Below are 25,720 nucleotides of genomic sequence, written 5' to 3' on the forward strand. Positions count from 1 at the left end.
ATCCATCCATCCATTATCCATGCTGCTTATCCTGAGTAGGGTCGCGGGACGCTGGAGCCCATCCCAGCAGTCATTGGGCGGCAGGCAGGGAGACTCCCTGGCCAGGCCGCCAGTCCATCTCAGGGCCGACACATTCACACCTATAGACAATTTAATATGGCCGAGTCACCTGACCTGCGTGTCTTTAGATTGTGGGAGGAAACCCACGCAGACACGGGGAGAACATGCAAACTCCACACAGCGGACGACCTGGGATGAACCCCAGGTTAGACAACCCAGGACCTTCTTGCAGTGAGGCGACCGCAGCAAGAAGGTGCTGGGTTCGAACGATGCAGTTGTCCAACCTGGGGGGGGGGGCATCCCAGGTCATTCTCTGTGTGGAGACATGCATGTCAGGGTTAATACTCCTGTCTGTGTTCCTGAGCAAGGCAATGGAAAGAAGAACTGGAGTTGGTCCCCGGGCGCTGCAGCTGCCCACTGCTCCTATACAATAGGATGGGTTAAATGAAGAGAACAAATTTGATTGTAACCAAACAACTGTACAATGACAAAAATAAAGTGGCTTTCTTTCTTTCGAATACATCCCAGCTATCCATCCCCCAACGGATTTCATTCATTATCAAGGTTTTCCCACATCCTCAAGCGGAAAATCAAAGTAGTTCTGCATAGCACGGCAAAATAGAGGCTGTTAATATTGTGTTATTTCTAACATGGTCATACAGACATTTAGAAAATATGTTTTCACTTAAAAGTATGCAAATACATGTTAAAAAAAGCTACATGGGCTCGTATGATATGATCATGTGATGCGAGCAGATACATGTTTATACATCCCAACCTGCACCCACATTAGGAATAATCTCGTTTTACTGTTGGTTTAACATGTACCAGTGGGGGTTTTTTCGACAGGCCCCCACACGGTCAAATCACGCAGGTACTCGTACTCAACTTGGTGATGGTAGGAAATTTTAATTTATGAGAGAGGCATGTCTTTCCATCCAGTTAACAATCCCATCACCATGAGGATGCTGCCAACCTTTTTTTTTCAGTTAACATAGAATCCATTTTTACTGTATTTTAAAGAGCTGTTTTTTTTTGTTTTTTGTTTCCCCCTGATGCCCTAGTGGCTCAACCAGCTGCTATATACAAGACAGGCTCCTGCAGAGAACCACTACAGCCTGGGTAAGACTGAAGCTTGGGATCCATTTTTCCCCTTTTCCTCCATCCTGCCCCTTCCTCTTACTTCCCACCGTCACATCTAATAAAACAAAAACTCCCCCAAAATAAGAAGTTAAAAACTCAGCAAGTTTCCAGGTTGAGTTCGTGCCTAAAAACCCCAACTGAGGAAACTAAGCTGTCATATGCATGCAGCCAACCGACAGGAAGGAAGGAAACAAGTTCGTCCCCGCTCGAAGAGCACTTCTTGTCATTTCTCTCTCTAATTCCTCTGCTATAGTCTTTGCACCTTTTCGTTATTGTTCTCTCTCCTTGGCTTCTGGGAAATGTACTTGTTCGTAAGAAGAAGGAACTAGAGCTTAGCGGCTTCCCTGCCTTCTCTTTAAGAGAATATCCTCTTTTGGTCCATCCCAGCGCCCCCCCCCTCCTATATTCTATCTCCTACGTTTTTTTGCGTGGCCTAGAAGAAGTGGGGATGAGCACCCAGGCAGATGGTGCTCAGTGTGCGGACTAGGGGCTGAAGGTGTTGTCAGGGGCTGTGTGGGACGGCACGGTGGGCGGCGCGGGCTGGACTCTGTAAAGTCATGGGATGCTGCAGTGTGACCCAGAGGCACACAGGGATCGACGAGGTGGGCCCCGACGAGATTGAACTCTTGGAGCTCTCCGGGGACAATTCAGGGTAAGAGAAACCTGTTTCACATTTGAGACCATCAACCTGAGTTCTAGTCAAACAAATGGAAAAGTGAACATGGAAAAGTATGATATTCAGCAGTTGAGTGGCACCTTTGCCGACCCAAAATGGGAATTGAAATCATTTTAATCCATCACCACTAAAGCAAAACTTGTTTTGATGTTTGGTGCATCTGCACGATGAATAATGTGGTTTCGCTCGGTGATGAGGCCTTATGAGGAAGTGGTAGCATTCTATATAAAGACAAACTGCTTTAGCTCCAACCCATGTGGTTTTTGTCAACATTTCACATGTCAGAGATCAGGAATTATATATTTGAATGACAACACAACCAGCAGTCTGTTTGGAGCAATGTTTAAACCCTTCTTCCGCATCCTGGTGAATTATCTGCTTCCAGCACTTGTCTACCAGGAGTTTGTGAAAGTTCACAGAGTTCCTTCTTGTGATAATGACTCTAAAAGGCTGCTGCTTGGTGTTGTAGGTGTAAATGTTGTCGTTTGGATGGGTTTTCAAAGAGAAATCACCCGATTCGTGAAGTCAACACAAGGACAACATGAAAACACCCTTGGCACTGGGTGACAGATGGCACCCATATGAATTCCATCCACCGGCGCCCAGCACTCCGCCGGGGCGGGAAAACTAATTGGGTCCTATTTGCTCAACATGTATTCAGGGAATCAGCGGGGCTGCACTGATGTGATTAGGAGATTATCATGAGGCAACAGTCCTGCACCTCTTTCCTTTGTCCGGTGAGGGGTTTAGCACAGATTTTGGGCAGGACAAATACCCACCCGTTCTGAGACATGGGGATTAACAGAGGCAGGTCGCTACAGTAGCAAATGATCCTCACAGTCTGAAGTATAAATAGACAAATATTCAGCTAGCGGCAAGTCAGCCATGCAGTGGTCATATACAGATGACATATCGTATGCCCCCCCACACACACACACACAGCAAATATGTGTGTGCACACAAGCAAAGCCTACATCATATTGCTTGCACAAAGATGCAACAAGTGCTCCCCCCCTCCCCAAAATGTGGCCGTGACACAAATTTGGTTGGCTGCAAAACATCGCCATCTAGCCTGTGCTAGTACCAAATCACTGGTGAAATGGTATTCGTGTCTGACGCTTTGCACACTTATGTATAATCTGTTTAAGTCTGGCTCCTGTTTAACAGTAACGGTGCACTAGAGATGGTTTGTGATGACGTCAACTAAAACCGACCACTCCACAGTGTTTAAAATTGTTAAATGATGAAACGGAAAACTAGCCCAGTAGGGAAACAACAGCAACACATAAACGCAGAGGCTCACCGGAAGCATCTGATGCAAGCGTTTTGAAATAAACCAATTGTTTGATGGTAACTGGTCTGCATTTATATAGTGCTCTTCTAGTCTACCAACCACTCAAAGTGCTTTATAGTGTACGCCTCACATTCACCCACTCACACACACATTCACACATTGATGGCAGAGGCTGCCATGCAAGGTGCCAACCTGCTCATCAGGGGCAGTTAAGGGTTCGGTTTCCTGCTCAAGGACACTTTGATATGCTTTCCGCAGGAGCCGGGGATCGAATCAGCGATCTTCCGATTATTAGGTGACCCGCTCTACCTCCTGAGCCATGCCACCCCCAATGATCCTCAGTGTCAACGGAGAAACCCGTGACTAAAACACTGCTGTTGTTTTTGCTCTTTCTGTCACTGAAAATGACTTGTTTGGGGAGGCCTGCAGTGAGCCACAGAGGTGTCAAATAAGACGCGTGTCAATTATCACTTTCACCGCATCGGGGCCGATACTGCGGTGCCACACCAATGCAACGCACACATTAATCTGACAATAATGTGATATGGAGAAATATCTTACTGCATGTTTTCAAGGGTTTGGAGTTTTGGAGAAACTAGACTTCAGTTATCAGCGCGACACGGGAGAGATGAGCCTCCACATCGCTGCTCCTCCGTCAGGCATCATGAACCAGAGGTCAGTGGAAGTGCATGCAATGTCGGTGTTCATCAGACGTCGATGCTCAGTGGAAAATGAACTGTCATATTCTAGTATGCACACCACGAAGTTGCAAACAGCAAACAGATGTACATTGCCAGAGAGCTGCAAGATGTTCAATCAAGCAGCCAGCTGACATGAATGGCAGCAGTTTCCTCTGTGAGGCGTTATTCATATCTACAGGACTCATACTTTATACAGGCCTACTCACTACAGGAATTTCCATGATGCATGTGAAAGATGATGCATTCCCTGCTTATTATTTTGCAAACTTTTATAAGAAAAATTAAGCTTATATAAGAGGGAAATTCCGGGACATGCTTGGGAAATGGCTGGAGTTTGGGAAACAGTGCTGCTCTCTGTTGCTGAAACCTTTACTTGCATTGAAAAAGAGTTTTTTTTAAATTTCAGTTACATTAACTTTTTTTAATTCTCAAACAAGATTTTCAAGATCACGTTGTTGAAGTTTGCTAACTACGGCAACTTGAAAATAAAATAACCACTGCATGATTATGCATGTTTGTTGCAAATGTTCAACATTAATTTCATATGACAGAATAGGAAGTGCTCCAGCCAGCCAGTTGTCCCGTTTAATCCACTTCTTTATAGCAACTTTTGTCACAATTTACAGCAAGCGACAGTACGTCTGACATTCATTTTGTAGCATGGTGTGGTTTTTTTTTTTTTTTAAATTTGGCTTAAATAATCAGCCGGTGTCTGGTAGTAATAAAACAAAAGCATTGCTTTGTGTTTGAGGTTAAAAAAAACAACCTATCAGTTCAGCTCTCTAATTGGACATTTTAATGTGGTCCAGAGAGAATGACTTCATGATGACACCTCAGGACTCGCACCCCATTTCCCTTCGTGATTTCCTTTAAGCGGTAAAGGCCATGAGCAACAAAACCGCTTAAAGAAGAATGAAAAAGCACATGGTTGTGAATTCACTAATCCTTTTTGGGTATAGATACTTTACACCCATTACAACTGGCTCCCCTGAACTGATGTAACGATATGTGACACGGCCAGTGACGGCTGGTGGTGATACTGGGTGGGTGGGCTAACAAATACAGTATACCATCTATAGTTCACACTGCAGCAACAGCAACACAACGTCTGAGATACCAAGTTAGAGCAACGACACTATTTACCTTGTTATAGCAAGTGCTCAACAACAACGCTATAGAGAAGAATGGCATGCTGCCAAAAAACTCTCTCTCTCTCTCTCTCTCTCTCTCTCTCTCTCCTCTCTCTCTCCTCTCTCTCACACACACACACACACACACACACACACACACACACACACACACACACACACACACACACACACCATTTGACTATTTTTCTCCGTACACATTAGCGCATGCCATTTTTAACAAGAACAACATATGCAAGAATGGTGGAATGATGTGCTACATTGTAGCATATCATGATTCTGCTACATGATGTTCTATTAGAACAGAATGCTGAATGCATGTAGCCTACAATGTCAGAAAAGGGCTCGCCCAAGGATGCAAAACAAAACGTGTCCCAACTGAAACGACTGCCAGTAAACACTGCAGCTGTTTTTATCAGAACTGTTTTGCAACACATCGTGTCACACATGTCCCGAATAAAACCATTTGGTAAGCCCAGCAAAAATAAAGGTCATTATAGAAGAGAGACGAGCCATGTGTAGACAGGATATGGAAACGTGTCTGATGGTCTTTTAAGAGGCCTACAGGCTTTGGCCTACCTTATTTGAAGAGAAGCTCACATCGACGACCTTTCTGGGATGCAAACAGGTTCATCGCCACGTCACTGAAGTCCGGGGATTTCTGGATGAAGTCCCGCTCAGCAGACAGCATAGCCAGGGCGTCCTGTCCCATAGCACTTCGGAGGGACGATTTGATCCTCTTAAGTGGACTGAAACACCTCTCTGACACTGCAGATGTCATGGGGGTTGTGATGGCTACTTGTGTTCATTTCAGTGTTTCGGAAAAAGTGCTGTGAAGATTGTTCTCATATTGTTCCCTGAGCACCGTCACGCATTGGCTTACACATCTGCCACACCGGCTGCCTCATCAGCCTGCACAGCCACAAATGGTGCCTGCCATATTTCATCAGCCAGCTTTCGTCCATAAACAGCCAACATACCATCAAGCAACTCGTTTTGGCTCGTCTTAGACGTGTACTTGGCAACCTGTGTGCATGACAGGGGATCGGCTAACTTGGCTATCCAAAAAAAAGAGAAGCGGTCAACAGGTCCAGAAACACGCCCCCTGGCGTGAAGTCGGAGATCCGTCGGACCCCCCGCAGAGCTAGCTCACGTGCCCCACAACATGTAACACAGTCCGTGATCATGGATGCCTGTTTCTCTTTACCGGCTCGTTGTGTCTCTGTATAGAAATGCGGCGGCCCTCATCAAGTTGACAGGTGACGTTATCTTTACCCAGCATTGCTAGTATAACCGGTTATTTTCTTGCCCGGTGCGGGATTCGATACGAGCTGTACTGGACCACAAGGCGACGTCACTAACCGCTCGGCTAAAGGGTCAGACCCGTTAGCTAGGGGCTAACGTGTCTTATTAGCAGTTTACAGTCGTCACCCTCTCCCGGAAGCGCGCCCTCGCGCTTTGTTATTCCCGTGCTCCGAAGAGACTTCTGAGGATCTGCACGCTTCCGGATCCCACCGCTGCCACCAGTGTAACCGAGGGTTTGTAGATGTCGCCTATACTGTATGAAACTATAAAATAACAAATACAGAGGTTCCACTTTCACACGAGGACCACTTTATTTGGATTCTTCCCCAAACAGAACTCCACAGCAACGACACTGCGTACAGCACTTCCGCTCTCTCTTCAGCCTTCAAAATAAGAGCTCAAGGCATATACTGTGGCAACAGCTTATAACAGGAACTTAAAATCACTAACAGGCTAAGTCCAGAAAAATAGGTTACATTAGCTTTACGCTATTTCCAATGTGACCTGTGCTGCATTCATGCTTCCTAATTTTGTCGGACAAACGTTTCAAATCCACGATTCCTTGTTGGGGTCCGAGCCGCGTCTCTCCCAAAAAGCTAGCATGGGGAACAGAAGAGTCAATTCTTAGCCACACTCGCCGTTTCCTTGAAACCAAGTAACTCAAAACTTGCAAATTTTGTCGTTTGGCCTTCTGTGTTATTTGAACATCGTTTGGACGATGTGTCCCCAGTCTCGTCACTTACTACTTTACCTCCAAAGACAGTGAAAAAAATGGACGCGAAAGTAAATAATCACGCTAACGCCCACGGCCGCCATTGCCGCAGTCGCTCACTTTTCTCCCCTCCCCACTCTCACGCAAGTAGCACGTCACTGGCTGCACGGTCTCTGCTGTCATTGGTCAAAAGTCAGCGGCCTATGGGGCTGATTGAATTTAGCCCAAATGATCAGCAAATAAAGGGGGCGTGCCGCCGAGACACCTGTCACTCACGTAACACGAGAAGATGAACGGCATTGTGTTTGGGCTGTAAATAATTAGCCCATTTAGATGTGTTTTGTGTTTTTCATGTGACTATTTAGTGCTGTTGCTGCTCTTAGGTTCCACAAACATTTTAAATAATCTGTTCTAGGGTTTTTTAACAATAATTTTCTCATCTTTAATGTAAAAGATAGGGAGGGCTTAGCCCTGTAAGCATTTATACCAGCCGTCCCTGGACGCGGCACAAGCAAAAATACGCTATGGGGTATGCAGGCGGCCAACATTTCTACTGTAAAAACTGAAACCATAAAACAAAGTAAAAACTGACTTCTGTGATACAACCTTGTCAAAGTATTTAGTCCAGTCAAGTCAAGTTTAGTTGTAAAACACTTTTTTTTATTCCTACCCCCCCTCCCCCTTCCCCCTTCCCCCTTCCCCTTCCCCTTCCCCTTCCCCTTTCGCTCCAATTGTATCCAGCCAATTACCCCACTCTTCTGAGCTGTCCCGGTCGCTGTTTCACCTCCTCTGCCGACCTGGGAGGGCTGCAGACTACCACATGCCTCCTCTCATACATGTGGAGTCGCCAGCCGCTTCTTTTCACCTGACAGTGAGGAGTTTCACCAGGGGGACGTAGTGCGTCAGAGGATCATGCTATTCCCCCTAGTTCCCCCTCCCCTCTGAACAGGCTCCCTGACTGACCAGAGCAGGTGCTAGTGCAGTGACCAGGACACATACCCACATCCGGCTTCCCACCCGCAGACACGGCCAATTGTGTCTGTAGGGACACCCTGGAGGTAACACGGGGATTTGAACCAGCGAGCCCCGTGTTGGTAGGCAACAGAATAGACCACAACACCACCCGGACCCCTATAAAACACATTTAAATACAACCCATGATGACCAGAGTGCTGTACACACCAGAGCAGGTAGCTAAAACACAAACACAAGAAAAACCAACATAAACAACAAGGCACATAGCTCGTAGGCATGAATAAACAACACATGGACAAAAGACACAAGCCAGAAATCAGGAGGGTCCAAACGCTAGAGAATAAAAGGACGTTTTGAGCCGGGACTTAAAGGAGTGGATGGAGGGGGCAGATCTGATAGGGAGGGAATAATGTTCCACAGTCTGGGGGCTGCAACCGCAAAGGCCCGGTCCCCCCTGAGCTGAAGTTTAGACCGTGGGATAGCCAGCAGTCCCAAGTCAGCCGACCCGAGGGACCTCGAGGTGGGATAGAGGGTTAAAAGGTCTGCGTTATAGGAGGAGGCCAGCCCATTTAGGGCTTTACAAACAAACAGGAGAACCTTAAAATAAGTTCTGAACCACACAGGCAGCCAGTGGAGAGAGGCCAGAGGCCATTTAATTTGTGAAGTGATGGTTAATGTAAGCCCATGTTGTTGAACAGACAGAGAGAGGGGGGAAAAAACCGTGTCCCCTTTGTAATGTGTTTTTTTTTCTCCATAGGTGGTGCTGTGGGGCCGGAGCAGAGATGAGTTGCACCACAGGATCTTCTCCCAGCCTCCTATCCAGGACTGGGAGGGCCAACCTGCACACATGTATGGAGAGATCATCTACTCCTCCCCAGTGTCTCTGTACAACAGCTACACACAGGTAGCCTCACACGAAACCACTCACCACTGTAGCATCGTTTAAAACAACTCTCCTACATTTGTGAAATTTGTAGTGTAAGGTTTATTTACATGTGCTTCCGTGGGTGGATTTTTTTTCTTTTTTTGCCATACAAAGCCCTGAAACTCATCACTTAGACCTAACGTTTTTGTTATGTTTGAATTACTTTATTCCTAGTTTTGGCCTGGTGCTGTGTGGCCACAAATTAAAACACACAACTCGCTGCTACACAGCAATTGCCCCTCTGGGGACAAATAAAACCTACTTGACTTGACTTGATATTCGTTTTTTGGTTTGTGTTGCTTGAAAAAGCCAAATTCAGCTCCTGAGTGTCCAGCATATTTTATGTGCCACTAAAGTGACAATTCCACCACTGAAGTTGTCATCTTTGCATGGCGCTCAGGCTCCCAGCAGCATCAAATCCACAGCTGATGCTCGTATCATAGCACAATGCGGCGTATATTCCTCAAAATCGGGGTGGCTGCAAAAGGATCGGTATAAATACAAAGTGTAGTAAGTTCAAGGTCAACAAAGTTGTCATATGAAACATGCAGAACTAATTTTGCTGCAAGCGGCAAAATGCTACTATGAGAGATGTGAGACTGAAGCCTTTCCTCAGAGACTGTAGTGCATCATTTGAAATAACTGTTGTTATTGTTTTTTTAAAGATTGTCAAGCATTCAAAATTCAAGATTTGAAGTTGGTATAATTGAATGTGTGCATTGCATATTATGAATTATAGCTGCCATGGCTTCGGTGAGATAGAAACGTTTCCTTGGGCGTCCAGGTAACATAGCGGTCTATTCCATTGCCTACCAACACGAGGCTCGCCAGTTCGAGTCCTCGTGTTACCTCCAACTTGGTTGGCCGTCCCTATAAACACAATTGTCCGTGTCTGCGGGTGGGAAGCCGGATGTGGGTATGTGTCCTGGTCACTGCACTAGCGCCTCCTCTGGTCGGTCGGGGCGCCTGATCAGGGGGGAGGGGGAGGGGGAACTGGGGGGAATAGCGTGCTACATCCCCCTGGTGAAACTCACTGTCAGGTGAAAAGAGGCAGCTGGCGACTCCACATGTATCGGAGGAGGCATGTGGTAGTCTGCAGATTGGCAGAGGGGGTGGCGCAGCAACCGGGAGGGCTCGGAAGAGTGGGCTAATTGGCTGGATATAATTAGGGAGAAAAAAGGGGAAAATTCTAAAAGAAAAAGAAAATGTTGTCTTGACTCATCGAAATTTCAGAGTTTTAATTTCATTTTTCATTTTGTTTTAGTGTTGTGCCTTTAGACTTCAAACACTCACTACTACTTCTACTGCTACTACTACTACTACTTTCAGCTGCTCCCGTTAGGGGGCGCCACAGAGGATCTTCCACTTCCATCTCTTCCTGTCCTCTGCATCTTCCTCTGTCACACCAGCCACCTGCATGTCCTCCCTCACCACATCCATAAACCTCCTCTTTGGCCTTCCTCTTCTCCTCTTCCTTGGCACCTCCATATTCAGCATCCTTCTCCCAATATACCCAGCATCTCTCCTCCACACATGTCAAAGCCATCTCAATCTTGCCTCTCTTGCTTTGTCTCCAAACCGTCCAACCTGAGCTGTCTCTCTAATATACGCGTTCCTAATCCTGTCCTTCTTCATCACTCCCAATGAAAATCTCAGCATCTTCAACTCTGCCACCTCCAGCTCCTCCTCCAGTCTCCGAACACTTACATCATATCAATACAAGAAAAGGTGCTGGAGCAGTGCAGATGACTGTGATAGAAGTGTTTGTCTATGGATTATGCAAACTTGTGTTGACATTGGTGTCAGGTCCTCCTAACGTGTCTTCATTTGGTCCCACAGGAGACGAGTGACTACTTCCTAGTGTTGTTCTCCTTCCATTTGTTGCTGCTATCTCTGGACCACTCTCACCGTGACTTTATCTATGAGGTGCGTCACTGGAGATGAGAAGTTGTGCAACAGCACTTGAATGATAAGATTGAGAATATGTCTGTGTTAATCCTGGGTTTATTTCTTCCAGTCTTTTCCTGGTTACCTGTGTTAATAGCTGTACAGAGGCAAAGTTACATACTGCAAAAAAAACAACAAAAGGTTTATTTTCCCCTATCTTATGCTAGAAGTGAAGTCAATTATGTGAATAAAATAAACCAGATATCAGTGTTTCACATGTTTTCTTTTATTCAATTTTAATTTTAAAAAAACACTTTTTTCTAGCCCTCCATAAAACTTGCTCTAAAAACTTGATTAAGTGCACGACCTGTCAAACATTAAATTCCTCATTCGAACTTGGCCAGTTTATCCACAACTGCCATTGGTACTGGTTTTCATTTGTCAGCAGGGACTTCCAGATCTGTTTCATCACATATTTCCAAGCACAATGAAACCTATTATTTCTTAACAGCCATGTCCCTCTTGTCCCTCAGGGCATTCTCCCTCTCTCTGGACTGTCCTTCCAAGCCACCTCACTGGACCCTGACCTGCCACATTCACCACATATGTTTGAGATCAGCGGTGAGTCATCAGAAACGACAACGCTCCAGATGGATGTGGAAACTGACATTAGTGGCCAAAACCGAAACAAGCAAAGCATGATTTCTATTATCCTGTAAACATTCCAGGTCCGATGGTTGACCCCAAAATCTTGATTTGCGCGAGTGCCGCTGAATTAAGGACGTGGATGGAGCACCTCGGAGAAAGGAGATACAAGTCCATGACACAACCACTCAGCCCATCCAACTGTGTTCTCCCTTATCTAGTAATGGCAACGCTACTAATGTGAATCTGTCTGCTGATGACAAAAAAAAACCCCTCAAGTCAGATCTATCAAAGTGACACATGAGAAATTTCACACACTAATGAGCAATAACTATCATGTTTCTGCTGTAGTTACCTTGTGATGAGCCCTGGAAAAAAGAGGAGTTGAAAAAATACCTACAACAAGCTCCAATATGGCAGTGGGAAGGGCCCCCCATACAGCACATGGGACAGCCAGGATACATAGCCACTGTCCATATTGTCAAAACACAAAGACAGGTAATACTCACTGACATAGTTTCTAGCACAATCTACCTGTGCTAAAATATAACATACCTTGCTGTTTTCTATTTTAGTTTGCAAGGAACCTGCCACTCAATGCTTCTACTACTTTCTACCAAAGTGTGTCTTTCACTACCCCTCTGCTGGTTGAAGCAACCTGGTAACCCTGTACGCATTTCTTATTAGAAATACAACAGGTTGGAGTTTCTGGGTAGCGTAGAGGTCTATTCTGTTGCCTACCAACATGGGGATCTCCGGTTCGAATCCCTGTGTTTGGTTTGGTCCGGTTTGGTCGGGTGCCCCTGTAGACACAATTGGCCGTGTCTGCAGGTGGGAAGCCGGATGTGGGTATGTGTCCTGGTCGCTGCTCTAGCACCTCCTCTGGTCAATCGGGACGCCTGTTCAGGGGGGACTGGGGGGGAATAGCGTGATCCTCCCACGCACTATGTCCCCCTGGAGAAACTCCTCACTGTCAGGTGAAAAGGAGCGGCTGGCGACATGTATGGGAGGAGACATGTGGTAGTCTGCAGCCCTCCCCGGATCGGCAGAGGGGGTGGAGTAGCGACCGGGATGGCTTGGAAGAGTGGGGTAATTGGCCAGGTACAACTGAGGAGAGAAAAAAAGGGGGAGGGGATGTCTGACTTTCTGACTGCCAGATTTGAATGTGGAATGGTAATAGTGCCGTATTCTGATAAAGTTTATTGGCAAGACTGGTCTTTTTTCTGATGCGGTGGTGTATTCTGCAGGGATATATTAAACCTGGTGAAGAAAAACAGAAAACGCATCAAAGTCAAAGTATCACTTTTGGTGGTATGGTACCCTGGTTATCTGACATTGTGGTTTTGTTTCTGCAGGGACTCCAGGAGAGACTCCTGGCACTCTTCCCTCACGACCTGCTGCTGCTGTCAGTGGACAACAAGCGCCTGAATATAAGATATGAGGTGGTGTAACATGAGACTACGCGAATAATTCATGAGAATACCTCAGAATAATGTGACATAACCACGTTTCCCTGCCATTATTCAACAATGCTTGTTATTTTGACACACGACATATGGTAGCGGTTGAGCATTTTGTAACTCGAACCTCATACCGGCAGCTCGACACCACCAAGTGACCAGCCAGAATGTAAACATGATCTCTGCTATGCATTGTGAAGCAAACACATCTCAATCAGCGGCCAAAGGGAGGACTCCTCCTGTCTGCTTTCATCTGGTTAGAGTGAAAACCACTGCATCTGCTTTGACTATTAAAATGGCTCCACCTTTCTTCTTCTTCTTCTTCTTCCTTCCTTCCTTCCTTCCTTCTGTTCTAGGGCAGGCTGGCCAGATACAGCGTCAAGGCCGTGGAGAAATCAGCGCTGCCCGGTCGACTTGAGTTTGACCTGATAGGTAACACACATTGTGGTACATACACACGTTTTCACATCATTTGTATGATAAGAAAATGAAGTAGAGTGAAGCATACAGTGGGTTTATTGATTGACACCTGATGTGCTTCAGGGGACATGATGGAGCCCCTGCAGGTCTGCTGCACCTGTCTAGACGACTACCAGAACCTGATCTTTCAACTACAACAGGTAGCCTGACGCTGCTTTTATTACAAACTAATCTGACGAATTTACAGCCTGACTGATTCTGCATTACTGGATTTGAAGGTCATATCAATTGTGTAAATTCTCTTGACCTCAGGGGTCATGGAATTAATCCATACCGCAATATATGGTTATCTTGATTCGTTTACCTTTTGGAGGAGAATTTTTTTATGCCATCTTCCATCATATCTAGACAATATCTAACACCTTGAAGCAAGTGTAAGGAAATTTACCCTTTTTTTTAAATGTACAGCCAGAGAAACCCAGCCAAGTGGCTGCAAGTCACGGCGCCCCACCAGTCCTGCCAAAGCGCCAGAGGAGCAGAAAGGAGTCCCATGAGCCATTTATAACAGCTGACCAACACCACACCAACGGATGGAGTTGATTCATCAGCAGACTGTGAAAGGGTGGAAAATCTACCCCTCTTATTTCATCTTGAGTTATAACCTGTAGATAACATGTAAATAACACACTTAGTCCTACTTAAACCTCGAAGTGGAGATCTACTGACATCTAAGGCTGTAGTGTGGCTTGTTTGATTTTTTTTTTTCGATCCAAAGGTACGTAGTGGGTTTAGTTCTTCCTTAAGGGATCCGGGCTACTTGCCCGTCCTCATGTGTGATGCTTCAGATGCCACCAGCTCATATCAAGCCTGACCCCCAGCTAAAGAAATATGGTCCAGTGTTGTAAGAACTGACTTCATCACAATTACCTGAAGTAAAGATGACCAATGAATGTAGAATAGTAGAAATGGAATATTTTCGCTCTCCACTTGATCCATTTTTCTTAAAGGACATAATGGAAAAACTTTTTAACAAACAACAAACTCAGCTTTTGAGAATAAATTAAAGGCTCTAGTCCATTAAGAGAGATTTAACTGTCGCTCATTTATAACAAATTAAAGAGAACGTATTTGCATTTATTTCAGGGGTTAAACATTTGTGGTTGTGAGTGGGAATCCAGTAAACATCAGGTGCATAATGATATTTTATACTGACATCTCAAAGACAAACAAATGTACTGTTGTGGAAGGGCATGTTTTTTTGTCAAATCTTTGCTGCCCACATAAATTATCATTAAAGTAAATGGAGCATATTCTATCCTTTATACATGTAGCTAAGTACATCTACAGTATGCAAAATTTACACAAGTGTCTCCATAGAGAATATCCAGCTATAGGAGTTTAAATACATATGCTGCAAAAGCAAACATTTAAATTAGAACTAACAATGTGGGTGGATGTACGTAGGTTTATGAACAGCTCATGTGCCGCTGGAATAGAGCAGTTCACATGTTGATGCAGATTGTACCGGTTGTTTTACATGTAGACAGCATGTTCTTGGTCATTAATCCTTCTGGGTTTCCATCCAGAGTTGTTTTCTTACATTTTACAATAAGGCATTTGGGCAGTTTTACAGGTAAAGCTCAAACTAAAGTTAATCGGATGGAAAATATCTATCCCTAACAGTGGTTAGTGCCATGTGAAATTGTGCAAGTTAAGTGATCCCCTTGAACAAATTGTGTTTCTGCGTATCCTCCTGGGTCCTGCCCGCTACCCAAACTAGTGTTTATAACAAGGATCATATCACCAAGTGGAACTGGCCAAATTTTTCTTGAGTCAATACAATAAAATTGTGCCTTTTATGAGGAAGAGATGCCTTTTAAAGGTGACAATATGTGGGTACAGATTAAAAAAAAAGAATTTGGCTGTGCCACATTTAATATCTATGCGACTAAAGACCGACTGAGTTTTCATCAACAGATTAATGGATAGTGGGAAGAAAAAAAGAAAGAAAAAAGATATAAAAAGATAAAAGATAAAGTAAAAAAAGAAAGAAAAAATATTTTAAAAAGATAAACGATAAAGAAACGATAAAAAAGAAAAGATAAAGAAAAAAGATTTAAAAAAGAAAAAAGATAAAAGATAAAGAAAAATATAAAAAAGAAAAAAGATAAAAAAGATAGTGTAAAGATAGAAATGTATGAGGTGTACGGCAAGGATGGCAGCAATGTGCTCTCTAATTCTTAAAAAGTACTGAACGCATTCACACCCGGCATGCAAAAGGAAACTGTTGCAATTTGTTAACCATAATGCAGAAAAAAGATGAGAAATATTGACATGTTTGACACCTGCATGATATATAAAGTTCCCACAGCCATCTAAAGTCCAAACCATCATCCAGAAGCTCAGAAATACTAAGCATTAGCAACTAAAATGTTCATTCAGTAGTTGACACTATACACATAGCTTCATACAGTACCAATGACAAGTCATGTCAAAAAAGGAAGTTGGGCGTCCGGGTGGCGTAGTAGTCTATTCCATTGCCTACCAACACGGGGATCGCCGGTTCGAATCCCTGTGTTACCTCCGGTTTGGTCGGGCATCCCTACAGACACAACTGGCCATGTCTGCGGGTGGGAAGCCGGATGTGGGTATGTGTCTGGGTTGCTGCTCTAGTGCCTCCTCTGGTCGGTCGGGTAGCCTGTTAGGGGGGGAGGGGGAACTGGGGAGAATAACATGATCCTCCCACGTGCTACATCCCCCTGGTGAAACTCCTCACTGTCAGGTGAAAAGAAGCGGCTAGCGACTCCAGATGTATTGGAGGAAGCATGTGGTAGTCTGCAGTCCTCCCCGGATCGGCAGAGGGGGTGGAGCAGTGACCGGGAAGCCTCGGAAGAGTGGGGTAATTGGCCAGATACAATTGGGGAGAAAAAAGGGGGGAAAATAAAAAACAAAAAAACAAAAAGAACTTTAGTGCTCCCCCTCCAGTTTCTGCATGACACACTTGATGCGGATATTTTCTCGGAGGTTTCGGAGACGCGCACTGCGACTTGTGATTTCCTCCACATAGGATTTGGGGAACCAGCCCCGCTCCCCGTCAGATAGTCGGATCCCTTCAACCCAGCCTGGTGAAACACAACAACTCTTATCAAACAAATAGATGATCATAAAAGAGGGCCTGAGAGTGTCTGAAATAGCCATAGCCAGTAATAAACATGAATTTAGCTTGAGAGGCAAGTCTTTCACGGTCAAGAGAATAGATTCACAAAGTTTGGACGCAGTTTAAAGTGCTCACTAACAGAAATATTGTGTGAGATTCTTACCGTCGCTTGTAATGGTCTTGGCTTGAAGAATGTCAGCCTTTTCCAATGTTAATTCATCATGCTCTTGGCTCTGATAACTCTTGATACACTGAACCTGAGATAGATCTAAAACAAAATGATAAAAAATAAATCAGAAGTTTTGGGGATTTAAAAGGCGCACCTGTTGAATTACACCATCTCTGTACTGACCGTCATTCTCGCCGGCCTGCTCAATGTCCTCCAGTGGGTTGGATGGAAACATAGCTGTAATCCACCTCTGCTTCTCACTCCTTGATACAGAAGAAATGACAATGACCATTACAGCATCCTTTTCTGAAGCATATATCTTAAACAAATAGTTCATACAAGCTCAAATGACAAATCAGAAAAATTGTGTTGAAAGGCATCCACCACATCCTGATCTCTTTCATGGTCCTAAGACGACTGCGTATTATGAGCTATTCATGGTGGATCTATAATGCTGGGCAGGCTGAAAACTGTTGGCGCGGTGTTCTTGTACTCACTCGGTGAGGGCTTTGAGCAGGATCTGGTGTTTGAGCTGCTGGCCTCCACACAGCTGCAGGTGGAAGATGAAGCCCGAAATCCCCTGCAGCTTCTGACTGAGGTCCTTCACTTTCAGTTCTCCAATCTTGGCATGCACAAACACCATGAACTTCCACGTACTGCAGGGGAATGGAACATGACCTTATTTCAGCGCCACGGTAAACTGCCGGCAGCACAGGTCAAATGTTTCATATCAATGACCGAGTCCACGGAAAAAGGCAATGTGACCTCCCTGAAATAATCTCCCTTGATGTCATAATGTGTTCTTATCAGTCACCATTGTTTTCCGTCATTTCATATCGCTATGACTCACTCTTTTCTTCTAGACAATAGAAGACAGTCGTTGAACAGGTGAAGGTACACAGGCTTGGTGGGTAACTTGAACTTTGACCCGGAAATACTCATGGTTTGAGTGTCCACCTCCAGCAGCTCACCGTGCTTCACCAGCCAGCGAGACTGAGAGATCAGAGGGAATATCTAGGAAGCAGGGAAATCAAATGCTTAGCTCAGAGAAAGCAACGCTGCAAAAAATATAATGCTGATGGCAGAAGAATTGATATTTAGCAAGAAAAAAAAGGAAAAAAGGCATTCAGTTACCTTGCCCTCAAAATTGATTTTCTTATTGAGGTGAATAAGCTCCTCCATCCTTTTCATTGATTGCACACTTGAATTACATTCTTTTATGATCTACGAACATATATAGCAACGTTGGTTTTAGGGTTTTAATACAATGGTAACTGTGAAGGGGATTCAACATGGGTATTGTGAGCGGTCAAGACTACCTTTTTAAGCTCATTAAAAGCTTTAGTGGCAGTGTCCTCGTCTCGCGAGCCAGGTGTAGTTCTCTTCAGGATATTCTGTGGAGTAAAGTAACTTCTTTCAATCCGTCCCATATAGTAAACACTACCTATTCTTGCCCTGTCTTTTTCCTTGTCAACCGGGAAAAAGAAACTACTAAAGAGTCTTTGGCCAGCACAGACTGCAGTTAGACATAACTGATTCAAGTCTAAACATGAATTCACCGGTAAAACTTCATTTTTGTACCTCTACCAGCATCTTGAGCCGTGTGATCCGCTGGAATGGGAGGATTAGGAAGGAGGTAAGAGGAAGTCTCTGGCAGATTGGGTACTCCTCCAAGCGAGCCAGGATACTGGGGAATCGCAGATTCTCCTGCCTGAGGGGACAATGGAGGACAATTTAGAGCCGGGCAAAAAAATGCAGATAGAGCAGTAACTGAGAACAGATGGAAATACACCGGCTGAGCAAAACCATCCAGGCTACTGAGAGTATAGTAATAATACGGAGATATGTGTCAGGACATCCAAGTACCCTCACACATCCTGGGAAAAAAAAATATTTTGAATGTCTCCTGTACTACAGCTGTGTTATTGTGCACAATTTTCCAACAGGGTTATTAAACCCCACACATCTATGGTTAGGCATTCTTCAACAGTGCTGTTTTCTACACACTATGAAGGCAGTGGCTCACAGCAAGCGTTGGTATGTCTGCTCCTGGTAGGCCTGGTTGGTTACATAGGGTAAGTAGACCCTACGCAACGCCGGGCAGTGGTCCAAGACAATGTCACACACGTCAAATCGCAGAATGTCCTCCTCCAGTCGACGCTCCAGGTCCTGAAGGAATCTGGAGAAATCAAGTAGAAGACAATATGTGACAGAGAAAAAAAATAAGCAAGCATTAAGTAGCGGAGCCATTAGTGTCATATTTCTTTACCTCTCGCTGACATCTTTGACTTCAGGCAGCTTGGAAAAGAGCCACTGCTTATCCTGAGCCCCCAGACACTCTCCGAGCTCCTGGGACAACATAAAGTGGTCCACCGCGATAGCCAAGCTACGAATGTATGATGCTTCAGAGGTCACCAGCTCAAATTTTGCCTGAATTGAAGAGGAAAGATGATACGCCAGGTACAACTACAAGAGCTACAAAGTCTACAAAGTGTACTCATTGTGGCAGCCCATCTGAAAGTAAAATGAGGCAATAAATCAAACATGTCAGGCAAAAAATAAAAATAAAAACAATACAAGAACTCTAAATGAATTACTGGAGTATGCTGTTTGTTTGTTTGTCTGTCTATTTATTTATTTGTTTGTTGGTTTGTTTGTTTGTTTGTTTATCCCCCCCATTTTTGTCCACAATTGTACTTGGCCAATTAGCTCACCCTTCTGAGCTGTCCCGGTCGCTGCTCCACCTCCTCTGCCGATCCGGGGAGGGCTGCAGACTACCACCTGCCTCCTCCGATACATGTGGAGTCACCAGCCGCTTCTTTTCACCTGACAGTGAGGAGTTTCACCAGGGGGACATAGCACGTGGGAGGATCACGCTAATCTGCCTAGTAGTTCCCCCTCCCCCTCGAACAGGCGCCCTAACCGACCAGAGGAGGCGCTAGTGCAGCGACCAGGACACATACCCACATCCGGCTTCCCACCCGCAGACATGGCCAATTGTGTCTGTAGGGATGCCCGACCAAGCTGGAGGTAACACAGGGATTTGAACCAGCGATCCCCGTGTTGGTAGGTAACGGAATAGACCACTATGCCACCCGGATGCCCTTACTGTTTATTTTTTTAAGTTTCCCCCATGCTCACCTCCTGTAGCTTCCTTTCCTCGTTGCTGAAATTGTCAAGTTGACCGCTGCATCGTACATCAGGGATGTCCTGCCACAGGGCGAAAGCCGAGCCACGTGAAGAACGAAAGGAGCTGGATGGAGACAGATTAGATGGAGAGGGGGAATCATCTGACCCTTCTTCCCTAAGTCCCTCCTCCTCTGTGCCTGGCTCCTTCCCTTGCTGCCTCTGGATCTCTCTGTTGATGGCAACATCACTGTATTCCTGGTACAGAATTGCTGGAGATTGAAGAAACGGGGCCAAATGAGAGGAATGTCAAGAGTGGGAAAGAAAGTCAAAGTATCCTAACAGCTACAATCCCAAAGATTTACCTGCTTTCTAACTGTCTTGGTTGATGATGGGCTGGTTTCCCAGACAAGTCCTGGACTAAACTGAGTTTTGTATGGAGAATCTCCAAATTCAATCTAGTCCAGGACTAGGTTTAATCTGTGTCCAGGAAACCATCCTTACAAGATTTATGACAAATTTAAAACAATAGCTTATTTAAGGATATTCAAAACATGAATGCTTTTGCAGCTGACCATTTTAGAAGTTACTATCTGGTGGGACCTTCCCAGGAAAAATGACAAGATGCTTTGCCTTTTATATTTTAAGTGTAGCCGCTATAAACAGAAGAAGAAGACAGGTAGCAGCAAATTTTAAGAAGAAGCGAAGATGTAGTGGATAACAAGCAGCTGCAGCAAAACAAGCTCCTAAAAGTATACAAAAGCCGGCTCATAAATGTTTTTGGTAATTCTCGGTCTTATAGGATAGGAAAGTTGAGTGTGACAGGAGAGTAGTGTAGAGAGAGGAAAACATTGACAACTGATATACAATCACAGAAAGTTGAATCAGTTCATCTGGACACAACGTTTACTGAGAGAAATGTTTCGTTGCTCATCTAAGTGACCTCTTCAGTCTCAGCTGACTGCAGGTATCCCCACCTTTATAAACAATACAGCGGCATAACCACCAAAACCAACGATCCGTTTCATATGCAAATTGCCGTGACCATTAAGTAGAGTTACAATGGCCATGTGTACTATTCACAGAAGATTGGGGAATAGAATACACTTTATTTGTCATTGTACATATACATACAATCAAATTCAATCTCTGTATTTAATCCATCCTAGCTGTGTGGCTAGGACAGCAGTGGGCAGCTGCCGTGCAGCACCCGGGGACCAACTCCAGTAATTTCTTCCTATTGCCTCAGTCAGGGGCACAGACAGGAGTATTAACCCTCTTTGATGGTGGAAGGAAACTGGAGCACCCGGAGGAAGCCCACGCAGACACAGGAAGAACATGCCAACTCCCCACAGAAAGGACCTGGGAGTTGAACCCAGGTCCTCCTTGCTGTGAGGCAACAGTGCTAACCACTGGGCCACCGTGCCCTGTAGTTGCAATCGCAACATTGTAAGCTGGTGACAGATGTACTCTTAGCCCCCCCCCCCCAGTTCTGGGATGGTCGTTCCCTCTTTAGACGAGTGATGACACGTTTCTCTCAATAAACGTTGTGTCCAGATGAACTGATTCAACTTTCTGTCATTTCCTTACCTGGATTATTGAGCATGCATCAAGACAACTGATATACAAGATATATTCCCAGGCTTTATTTGAACTAAGGACATTGCGTTTTTGTCCGCTGCCAAAATGAGCCTAACTGGTTGAGCCATAGGGATGGTAAGCTATAACCCAGCTTCAACATGTTTTTTTTTTTTTTTTGGTGAGGAAGACACAGATATAACATAACTGTTGACTTCCAATCGATCTCTGGGATTTGGAGCGGTCAAACGCCTCTTCAACTACCGCATCTGACCATATTGTAAATTATAGTGTCAATATTCCAAAGGAGTTGAATCAAGTGCAACTGGACTTGGTATATATCCGTGAAGACATTTCGCCTTTCATCCAAGAGGCTTCCTCAGTTCGTGCCTTTCTGACTAGACCAAACTAGTCTGACTGGCTGGTGATGAGACTCAGAATTTATCCTACTACCCTTTAGGAATGTTATATTTAGATTCAGTTAAATCCTATTTAACTTAAATGTAATATCAATTAATTTAAATAAATTTAAATGCTATATATATATAGCGATTCAGGGGACATCCAGGAACCAGTGCAGCCAGGACGTGACCCCGGGTCTCCCACAATTTGAGGGGGGTCTGCTTAATGTGGTCGCCCGAGGTGCGGGAGACCCGGGTTCGCGTCCTGGCTGTGGCGGTTACCAGCTGCCCCCCAAATTCGCTACATTGGTGTCAGAATAGGGATGGTGAAACCGTGAAGCCATCGGAAACGTGTGCGCCCAGAGGCGTGAGGGAGCTGATATGCTGAAGAGCGGGGACGCGCTTCCCGAAGGAGGGCGGGGTAGTGTAACAACCACGGATGTGTAGACTCTCTAGCTCTTGACTAACGGGTCAGACCCTTTATTCGACTGGTTAACGTAGTTGCCCGTGGTGCGGAAGACCCAGGTTCACGTGACGGTTCCCGGCTGCCCCTTGAATTCACTGCAGATGTGTGTGTGTGTGTGTGTGTGTGTGTGTGTGTGTGTGTGTGTGTGTGTGTGTGTGTGTGTGTGTGTGTGTGTGTGTGTGTGTGTGTGTGTGTGTGTGTGTGTGTACAAACAAAAATAAGGAGAACTTACAATTTGGCAGAAAACGTGACAGACGATTTGAACAGGGAACAGTAGGAGAAGTGCCCCAGTCTTCCTCTGTGGATTTCTTTCGCATTCTTTTGGGGGGGGAAATTGTTGGCATAAAAAAAAAAGAAGAACAAAAACAAAAAACAAAACAAAAACAAACAGTTTAGCTAAGTCTTTGAAAAATATCATGCATTTTATGACATCAACATTTGCTTTAAGAGGTTTTGCATTTGAATATTTGCGTCCAGTGAGTCCCTACTCACCCAAGCTTTGTGCTCCAGCGATGTAAAGGCATCCCACTCTCACTGTTGGGCAGTGACGGAGGAGGTCCTACCGGACTGTTGGGGGCGCTCTCACTAGAACCGCCTGAGCTGCGATGCTTCGAGGTAGACTTATCTTCAAAAGTAAACAAAAAAGGCAGATTAGGAGTTGGTAGGCCCATATATGAAGCAAGACACAATATTCATAAACAAGAGAATTACCCAGCAGACATACTTCATTGCAGGATCGCTAACTACGACTGAGTTTAAGGACACTTTAAGCATGGTATGCTTGAAGCATGCAGATGATTAATATTCTGTGAACTAGATGAAGCTGTTTGGGTCGTCTTCCAGTTGCTGCCAATGGTTTTTGGTAAACATTGATACAACAATATAGGATCTATTCTTTGCAGTTACTCACAGTCGGGGTTAGGACTCAGGCTGTAGGAGCTCTGGCGATCTCTCGAGGTTACCCGAGCAGAAAGCGATTTACCCAACTTCAGGGTGAAGGAGCTCTTCCTCTGGGACAGCTGCAGTCTGGATATTAGCTCTGAAGCTGAGAAACGCCGGCGTTCTTGGTCCCCATTTCGAGATCGTGAAAAAGAGCTCCCCCCTGCGACATTTAAAGTGTTTGCATTCCCACAGTCCTCTCCCAGCCCTGGTATTGAGTCTTCTGTTATGTGCAGTGGTTCCTCTGGCAAATTTAAATTGTCAGGATGACTGGGATTCGGCAGGCCTGTAGCACCTGCTATGGATGAAGGACTTGTTACCAACTCGAGGGAAGATATTCCACCAAGGTCCTCCACCAGCAGGGATGAAAAAGGTCCCGGGAAGATGCAGTCCTCATCAAGAATCGGACTGCTGAGAGATTCATTGTTCAGGCTGTCCGGGGAATAAACTCGCATCTTTCGCCCTGGCAAAATAAAGGAAAGAAAGGAAGGAAGGACTTTGTTGATTTAATAGAAACTACTTAATAATTACAACTGAAATCTGGGATTTTTCTGTTAATAGATATCCAAAGGAGTTGAATCAAGTGCAACTGGACTTGGTATATATCCGTGAAGATATATACCAAGTCACGGATATATACCAAGTCCAGTTGCACTTGATTCAACTCCTTTGGATAACCATGACCTGGATGAATGAGAACATTCACAGACCCGTTAATAGATAGTTGTTTTATCCATGAGGACCCTGGAATCAGGTTTCAACCATGGCTGGAAATACCTTCCATATACCATTGCCTTTCCCCCCTTTTTCTCCCCAATTGTATCCGGCCAATTACCCCACTCTTCCGAGCCGTCCCGAGCCCTGCTTCACCCCCTCTGCTGATCTGGGGAGGGCTGCAGACTACCAGACTACCACATGCCTCCTCCGATACGTGTGGAGTCGCCAGCCGCTTCTTTTCACCTGACAGTGAGGAGTTTCACCAGGGGGACTTAGCGCGTGGGAGGATCACGCTATTCTCTCTAGTTCCCCCTCCCCCCCGAACAGACGCCCCAACCAACCAGAGGAGGCGCTAGTGCAGCGACCAGGACACATCCACATTCCCACCCGCAGACACGGCCAGTTGTGTCTGTAGGGACACCCGACCAAGCCAGAGGTAACACGGGGATTCGAACCACCGATCCCTGTGTTAGTAGGCAACGGAACAGACCGCTACGCTACCCAGACGGCCATCAAAATTTTGAACACTAGTGCAGCAGTAAACACGTCATCTCAAACAGGAAAAAGGACTGAAACATGATGATGTGGCGATGCTTCTGTTAGACAGGTCATCTACTAATTTACAGTAAATATTACAGTACAACAGTGTTTCCTTTGATGTAGTTTGTAATACATTAGATTGCCCATGTTAGCTTTGGTCTCAGGATGCCATTTTTACCAAGGTGGGAACGGTTACTGCTGCACCTTATTTGTGGTTCTCGCTGCACGGTGGAAGGACAGATCAGGGAAATCGCAGATTTTAAATCTGTTTATTACAACTTGCAATTCTACCACCAGAAGATCAGAATGGACACTGCACTTACGGATTGATTTCTCCTTCAGTGAACTCTGCGATGTTCTCCTCTGTGGCTGGGAAGAGTCCGGGCTCTGAAACCCTGGACTCTCGGTGGAGGACGGACGATCCCAGGAGTCTCTGTCGGCGTAGAGAGAGGACAGGGGAAATGTAAGGGGGAGGCTAAGGGCTGCGTGGAGGGGTCGACAGACTGTTGTTACGGAAAGTGGCCTCTTGGCCTGCTCCTGAGAGGAAACATCAATCCCGATGCCATTCTGGCCTTCAGGCATGTCCTCGTCAACCAATGTCCTGGAGTCCAAATTCAAGTTTGTTTCAGGGGAAAAGTTAGGGTTACTCCCATTGGCTTCCTCTTTCAGTTCATTCACTGTCTGTCTGAAACTGTTTAGGGAGAGGGAATGTATTGTGCACTGCGTGTCCAGAGGAAAAGTCGCCCTCGGAGAGCCAAGACCATTGATTTTAGGAGTCACTGGGGGCTGTAGCTCGATAAAAGCTAATGTCTCCTGCTGGCACACAGCAATGTGCTTGTGGTGGCACGATGTTAGGGGGAGCCTGTCGTCTCGGGCCTCACTCAGAGCCTGGGACTCGCCTGAGCCAGGGATCCACATGCTGGGATTTTTTCCTCGGCAGCCAAAAGCATTAAGGTGGGGCTGAAAGTCAGGGAGAGGTGAGAATCCATACCCAGGGAGCATGGCTGAACGCAAGCATGGGAGCTGCAGTCATTGAAAGAAGGAAAACAACAACAAACAAACAAAACAACCCAAATTTAAGATGTATTCGATATTGTAAAACATGAAAAAGCAGTTTAATCATAAAAAGTCCATAGTCTTGTCTCAGTGTATTTTACCTCTGGTTAAAAACAATGAACAACACAGTCTATGCACTTTCTCACCCATTGTCAGTTTGAATATGTTGCACTTTGTGTCAGGCTTGTATTTTCTTTGATTAGATTATAATTAAATTATG

General features: G+C 45.2%; 2 protein-coding genes across 2 annotated transcripts; one reads left to right on the forward strand and one right to left on the reverse strand.

The window, feature by feature from the left end:
• The first annotated feature begins 1,760 nt into the window (after positions 1-1,760).
• LOC130130057 (probable pleckstrin homology domain-containing family N member 1) lies at positions 1,761-14,290 on the forward strand. Its single transcript, XM_056299791.1, has 11 exons — positions 1,761-1,855; positions 3,749-3,848; positions 8,772-8,918; positions 10,779-10,865; positions 11,360-11,447; positions 11,555-11,691; positions 11,823-11,969; positions 12,827-12,913; positions 13,288-13,363; positions 13,475-13,551; positions 13,820-14,290. Exons 1-11 carry the CDS (start codon positions 1,761-1,763, stop codon positions 13,949-13,951), a joined length of 1,173 nt encoding a protein of 390 aa, XP_056155766.1. The 3' UTR covers positions 13,952-14,290.
• A 1,964-nt stretch (positions 14,291-16,254) lies between these two features.
• Positions 16,255-25,446, reverse strand: arhgef19 (Rho guanine nucleotide exchange factor (GEF) 19). Its single transcript, XM_056275016.1, has 15 exons — positions 24,768-25,446; positions 23,159-23,650; positions 22,741-22,873; positions 22,481-22,566; positions 19,819-20,075; positions 18,947-19,107; positions 18,704-18,856; positions 18,259-18,388; positions 17,997-18,071; positions 17,812-17,901; positions 17,528-17,691; positions 17,175-17,333; positions 16,861-16,940; positions 16,672-16,776; positions 16,255-16,473 (listed from the first exon to the last, which is right to left on the reverse strand). Exons 1-15 carry the CDS (start codon positions 25,444-25,446, stop codon positions 16,319-16,321), a joined length of 2,919 nt encoding a protein of 972 aa, XP_056130991.1. The 3' UTR covers positions 16,255-16,318.
• Positions 25,447-25,720: the final 274 nt, after the last annotated feature.

This window comes from Lampris incognitus, chromosome 2 (genome assembly GCF_029633865.1).
Source record: "Lampris incognitus isolate fLamInc1 chromosome 2, fLamInc1.hap2, whole genome shotgun sequence".
Taxonomy (NCBI): Eukaryota; Metazoa; Chordata; class Actinopteri; order Lampriformes; family Lampridae; genus Lampris; species Lampris incognitus.